The 7,540-nt window shown below is 36.1% G+C and overlaps 1 protein-coding gene across 1 annotated transcript; it reads left to right on the forward strand.

The window, feature by feature from the left end:
• The first annotated feature begins 313 nt into the window (after positions 1-313).
• LOC106135528 (ras-related protein Rap-2c) lies at positions 314-1,563 on the forward strand. The gene has a single exon (XM_013335865.2). It carries the CDS (start codon positions 656-658, stop codon positions 1,199-1,201), a length of 546 nt encoding a protein of 181 aa, XP_013191319.1. The 5' UTR covers positions 314-655; the 3' UTR covers positions 1,202-1,563.
• The last annotated feature ends 5,977 nt before the right edge of the window (positions 1,564-7,540 follow it).

Genomic DNA, 7,540 nt, shown 5'->3' on the forward strand with positions numbered 1-7,540 from the left:
AGATAAACATCCAAGACCCAGGCCAATCAGAAAAAGTTCTTTTCTCATCATGCCCTGGCCGGGTTTCGAACCCGGTCGAAGAAGGTGTTTTCATGGAGAGAAAGAGGGAACTTAAGCAATGTAAGAGTTTAAAATCTGTGTAATTTGTCTCATACATATATATTTATTTATCCAACCCAAAGGTTTAAGAAATCCGTATAAAAAATATCCTTTTTCTATTTAGTTACATTTGAAATAATTTTGTATTTCCCAGGTAACTAGAAATATTAATCTGGCAATACTGGCATCCGGTTGGTACGTTCACCAATCAAATCAAACCATTGCAATAAAGTGCATTGACCAACCTGCTGCTGCTACCGACCGACATTAGCAGAGAGCAAGTCGTCAGTTTCGTTGATGTTTGCTTCCGTGTTTGGACTTTGAAGTGACTAGAAACGCGACCGCGATGCAATCTGATTTGTTTTGCCATACAGTCAACTAAAATGGCGTCGCTGTTTATCAATTAGATTCGTAAATTTTGTGCGTAACTCAGTGATCAGATCACATCCGAGTGAGTCATAAACCAACCTAGCAATGACATTTTTATAGCACACAGTGAGTATACGTTTCATAACGTTGTTTGAAGGACTGGTTAGTGTGAAAAATAGAACTAATAATGCGCGAATTCAAAGTGGTTGTCTTGGGTTCGGGTGGGGTCGGGAAGAGTGCTTTGACTGTGCAGTTTGTGTCTGGATGTTTCATGGAAAAATATGACCCCACAATAGAGGATTTTTATAGAAAAGAAATTGAAGTGGACAATTCACCATGTGTTTTAGAAATATTGGATACTGCAGGTACGGAGCAATTTGCTTCGATGCGGGATCTGTACATAAAAAACGGCCAAGGCTTCGTTGTAGTATATTCATTAACGAATCATCAGACGTTTCAAGACATCAAACCAATGAAGGAATTGATAACACGTGTAAAAGGTTCAGAGCGCGTACCCATCCTGCTAGTAGGCAACAAAGCGGACTTAGACCATCAACGTGAAGTGTCAGCGGCGGAGGGCGCGGCGCTGGCGCAGATGTGGGGCTGCCCGTTTGTTGAGGCCTCCGCTAAAAGCCGCACCAACGTCAACGAAATGTTTGCCGAAATTGTGCGCGAAATGAACGTTAGTCCTGAAAAGGAAAAGAAACCTTATTGTTGTTGTACAGTGCTTTAATATTTAGAGTGTAATGTGGCATTTATTTGTCGTAAGACTGCAAGGGCGAGGCGGAATGCCGAACGCCTCGGCTCGACGGCCGCCGCCTCCAGTGGGGAGGTCTGTGACGACGCCGGCCCCGGCCGCTGGGACCTCGGCGGCTGCGTTGCGCGTCATATCATGTTGTTAATATCTTTGATACATACCATTGTCCAATCGAGGTGCTTTATCTTATATTTTCATACTTTAGTACTGGTAGATACTCCCGCAATAACCAATATTATTAAAATGATCAAAATCCTTGTTGAAGAATTAATAGTGCAAAAAAAAAAACATCAAAAGGTACTTGATTTTGTTCATCATAAACAGGGATGCATCCAAAAGCTGTGTCAGTTTAAACAGAAATATGTATTGTAAAGTAATATTAGTCAACTTTGTATATAATTTCATGAGATTAATGATGTCGGAGGACAAGGGCGGTTTAGATAATTAAAAAGCCATCCAAATAATATGCAATAAACTTAATTGTGTAGAGTGGAGTGCGATGTAAGAGTTTATACCTAAGTCAAGTCACAGATTGTGTTTTATTGTGTAAATTATGTTTATATGAGAAATCAATAATCAAGGAAATACAGTAAGATTTGTCAGTTGCGTGATTGTGTTTTTAAAGTCTACCAGGATTTGTGATAATACATATAACAAAATATCTATAATAAAAGTTTTAAGTGGGAGATTAACAAGCAGTTTTATTCATCGGATACCACAGGTAAACAGTTTCTATTTACACATTAGTTGATAATATTTTTAAATTAGTTAAACTGCAGAAAAACTTGTTAGCAGGTAGCTAAAGCTTGTATTCAAATTGTTTCAAATTAAAATGTTCAAGAAAAGAGAGAAAATTTAAGTGTATATAGGTATTTGTTAATTTATATAAAACTTTATTGGGCCTCAAAGGTACAATAAGTGGACTTATACTAGCATTTTCTATTATTATTCATTTAATAGAAAATAGCAACCTTTCCTTTAAAGGTATGTATAGTTTAGAATAATTTAAAAACAAGGCTATAGAATAAATTTAATGCTACATTTAAATAACCTATAACTTTCCTGGAGGAATGCTACATTAACTAACTTAGAACTTTCCTTTCCACTCATCAAACTTTCAATCTTTGTTGAGGGTACTCAAAATTAATTATCATTGAAATATAAACAAAACACATGCAGGCATGATTGTATGTATGTATGTAAAAACAAATATGTGTGAGCTCCAGTGACTTTTTCAAAGAAAGTAGCTGTTAGATTTTAAGTAAGGTACCTACCTAGATGTATTTTTACTTTTGAATATGTAATTTTTTATAATTAATTATCCCAATGATACCCATGGAATGGCTCCTCCTTCCATAATTATTCTATATATATATTTGGTTTTACAAAGCCTAACATAAACTTTTTCTAGTAATGGTATACATTTGTTGTATTTTTACATAATTTAAACTACACTTACATTATTTGTCTTCAGCAGGACCCATAGTTTGTTTTTTCTAATTGCATTTATAATACCTACTCTTTTCACGTTAATGTACCTACCTTTACACTCTGCCCACAATAGGAAATAGTTATCAGTAGTAAGGGATCTGCCTTGCATTTTTTATCTCATTACTCACACTCTTCTAGTTTTATCCTTGATATTACCCATAACATATTGGTTAGCTTATTAAATTCGTTATAGCTGCCATTCTCAGTATTTATCTAAACATAAAAACGAAAGTTTCCAAAACATTCACACCATTGCAGTATAAAGTATCTTGTGAATAGAATTTAGTTATAATTAGGTTTTTTTATCTTTGGCATTGGCCAAAATGTTCAAAGCCTAGTGTCAGTAAAGTAAGATTTATTTTGTCACATCAGGTAGGTGAACTTCTTTCAATTCTTGCAATTGTTAGTATTGCATAGTTCTGGGAACTCAATAACGGTACACTATAATGCAAGCAACTTTCGTACATGTCTGCCCACCTTTTTACCACTTAATATACAGATTTTCCCTTGAGTTTACCCTGTTACTTTATTGAGACGCCCAGTTAGCCGGTAATTATGGCATTAATGACAATCCCTGGCCCTGAAACATTTTTGTGGAGGGTGCAACTGGGAACACTCCGAGATGAGAATTCAAGTTAAATTTTTTTATTCAATATTATGTTACACTTCATATCACTTAATAATTGTCATATCTTTTGGTTTCACGACATTGGTTGACTGAAATAAATTACTTAAAACTAAGTTTACTGCCGCTTCCAAAGCGTCAGTGCAGAAGAAGAAGCGGTAACAAACTGCACTGCAGCATTTTCTTCTTACTACATTAAATTTTTTTCCATATGCCTTTTATGCGTATTTCTTACTGTATTCATATCCCAGGTAGGTATTTAAGTTCTGTCTAGTTTTTTAAGCACTGACGATTTTGTTTTTGGATGCTTTGAGTTCTCTTACATCAACAAGAAATAATTTTTGCTTGGGCACCGGTACTTAACAGTTATACTGGTTTTTTTTTTAAAAATCAAGATTTCTGTACAATACTTTGTTTTTCTCCATTTTGGTTTACCAGTTAACGATTAGGTTGTGATTATGAAGTGATGGCATCATAAACTTAAGGTAATCATCAAAAGTCAGACAGTAATAAACAGGTTTACTGAGTGCGCACATTGGAGTTATGCTGGACGTATGCTGCCATCTTAGCTGTTGGAGCGGAACGGCCGCTAAGCAACGCAACCATCCTCGGTTTCTACAACGTTACTATATTGCGATAGTCTTCTCATGCAGAACTAAAATTTCTCTACAAATTGCGTGCAGTTTACTTTAAATTATTTCACAATATTTGTCTCAAAATAGATAAATAAGGCTAACGAAGAAAATATTCGATCGGCCCATTATATAAGAATGATTAAATAAGCCCGGGTATACAGGGTATGACATTAAATGGTAATAAACTTAAAGAGTCGGCACTTACGTGTTTTGTAGGAGCATCAATTATTGCATTAACTGACGATGAACCTTATCTCACAGCTGCACACATGTGTTACAATGTTCTGTTCTGGATATAAGAGACACGTATTATTTTACGCAAAAGACAAAGAAAAGTATGACTTTTGTCTAGAAGAGATTTTGGAGATCATGTTTATTTTATATTTACAAAGAATTTGTTAACTTTTAATAAACAAATATCATCATTTCATACCACCTAGTCTCACCCAGACTGAATTTGTTATAATTGGGCCAGTAACGGAACTTAAATTGTAACACTGTTCTCTCGGATCGTGTCCATAAACTCAGCAATAAGCCTGCCAACCACAGGTTATTTGGTATGATATATCCAATATCAATCAGTGTTGGCTCTCTTAGAAATCATTGGATCACCATCCGTCATTTCCCATTCGTAGGGTTATCCTCACATTCGTTAGTGTTACTAGTCCCATGAGGCTACTGGGACTAAATCGTCTCACTTGTCCCACCATGGAACAAATCAATGGGACTGGGAATAGACCGTAAAATTGAATATACCTCAATAGCGCACAAAGATAACTCAATGGGATTTAAATATATCTATCTATGGCAATATCTAGGCTCTAATGATTATTTTATAACTAGAAACAAGAATTCAGACGGCAAAGAGTATAACGGAACACCAACAAGTTGCTATCCTCGTAATAACGACCTTTGTAGCCTTTGAGCATGCCTTGCAGAAGTTACAATAGTTGACTTTACTGCGTATCGTAATAAGGTAGGTACTAACTATGATGTGGGTTTGTATTAAATCTTATTGATGACAGATTAAGTATAACGTTCCGTCCTATATTCATTAGGTAGACTCAGACCACCTAAAAAGTAAAAATTTTTAACAACAGTCACATTTCACGATTTAAATTTAAGAAGGTATTACATTTACTAATAGTGCTACCTATACTTATTAATACGTCGCTAGATAAATCTCAAGAAGTGGGACGAACGTAACGAGTATTCAGGTAAAAGGTCTATAACTCACAATTCCAGGTAAGTACAACATTTGAATGGGCTTCGGTCGTCATCACCAGCCACCGAGCGGACAGAGACTCTAATATGAATAATAATAGAGTGCACTTGAGCCAGCAACTTGTTTATTCATTCAGATGTAATCAAGTCGCATTGTGCCCTCACATTCGTATGCGGTCGTCTGTTTCTGGGGACCTTTTCAATTCAGTGACCAAACCAAGTTTTTTTGAAGCCCCACCCCACAGATCTTCAAAATTGTTTGTTTTATTACAAAGACACATGCATCGTAATAGAATCGCAGAATTTGCTTTCAAAAAATTCTGTCTTGTTTTTGCGGAACGATTTTAGGTGTTTTGTGCCAGCACAGAGTAAGGAATATTGTACTTACATACTCTAGGTAAAAGGTACCTCTATCAATATAGGTGCTGTGCTATCTGACATACATATAACTAATTTAAAATAAACTTATCGTTTAAAATAAAGGTTTTTAACTTTAATTTATCGCCACATAATCTCAATAGCTAATGTCTTAATTATTACGACAAAGAAAGCTATAAGCTACAGCTACGATGCAGAAATAATTGAGCAGTGGTGTAAATGTAAGTTATCTAACTAGATTCACACGGATATTGTCACGGGTAGATACCCAAAAACGCCATACTGCAGGTTCGACAGGTTGGTTCATTATATATTACTTTAAGCTAGTAGATAAAATAGGCTCTTCCTTTTGCATAAAATAAGTTTCTTTTCGTACTATTGCCCTTGTTGAATATTGGGTTTAGTTGGTAAATGTGGGTAAGGTCTCTCTTGGAATAGAAGCGTCGAGTGAGTCTCCCGCGCACCTCGTGCTCGCACGTTTCTGCCTGTGGGGGCAGCTATAAATACTTAACACAAACACATTACACACTGTACGTCCGTTCCATATTGTATTGGGCAATGCTTCTATAGAGAAATTATAAAAAGGTAATGAAACAATAAAAATACAAAATGCACAGATGGTTGTTGCGATTACAAAGTCGTTGAATACTTCTCCATTATTAGTTTAGTGTAGAGTGCGAGTTGTGTACTTGCTAATTGTGATGAAATGGCTGTATACATACTAACCCTGTGCTTCGTATCAATTGTAATGGTTCTGTTGTTTGTTCAGAGTTCGTTCGTCGACATGAATGGTTGGTTGCCCTCCGTCGTTCCCATGGTTCTGACGTTCTCATGGAAACAATCAATGCGGGTGCAGTAGCATTATTAAATCAAATAGCTTTATATTATGTTTAAATTGTTTCATATCGACTGTTATCTGGACTACAGCCTGGCTATGTATTTTAAGTAATTGTAAAAATTAATTATAAGTAAGATAAAAATACCTAGTACGTATGTAAGCACCTACCTTACAAAATTTTACGGACTCTGAAGCGGCTAGAAGATGAAATGTTTCAGGAGCATAGGGATGTGGCTCGCTTCTCCACTTGTAAGGATCTGTAGTTCTTACAGAGCCTTCGTTGCTTCACGTTGAAATGCAGGTTTCTTACTGATTAACCCATTTTTATGAGTGCACATGAAGAATTATCAGTCAGCACAGTTTAAATATACATGTATATCCGTAAAAAAGCAAAGACTGGTTGCAACTTTATTCGGCGTACTGTATAGGAGGTCTAAAATCGATCGATGACACGTCTGTAATTTTGAGATAAATAAAATATGTATAGGGAGATAGAATAAAAACTTCGTGGAAGCAGTCTGTATGTCCGGTTGTTTTTTTTCAGTATCGTGTGACGACTTGCCACGAAAGTGCAATATTATATTTTAAATTTAATACAATAGGAAACACTTTTGTTCGAGTAGCAGTTTCGGATGGAATGGGCGACACGTGCTGGTAAGTCTTCTTTATAAACAAATGAGAGACGTGCATTGTTTGGTAGCCCTCGGTCTGCGATGGTAACACGTGTTTAACAGGTTCTTAATATATTTCCGTTTTGTCAATGCACGTTCAAGAAACATTCTTCTTCCTTCGGGTGTTAATACGGATAACATCCATATCTCTCTAAAGAGGAGCCTGTAGCGGACATTTGACCATGGAAGGACCTGCATTGGGTAGGCCAGGTTTGTACACGAAGCGATTCCCGGCTGACGTCCACAGCTTTTGTAGGGTACCCTATATTGGATCATGGCATTTGGTCCATGAACTGAACCCATTTGTATTAAACATTATAATTAGTATTATTATACTCGTGTGTAAAAAAATCTGAAATTTAAGATTTAGGTGAACTTTTATTAGGTCATTTCAAGCTATGTGGATTTCGATAGAGTAAATATGACCACTTCATCTCTGTCGGTAGATGTTGC

This window comes from Amyelois transitella, chromosome 3, assembly GCF_032362555.1.
Source record: "Amyelois transitella isolate CPQ chromosome 3, ilAmyTran1.1, whole genome shotgun sequence".
Lineage (NCBI taxonomy): Eukaryota > Metazoa > Arthropoda > Insecta > Lepidoptera > Pyralidae > Amyelois > Amyelois transitella.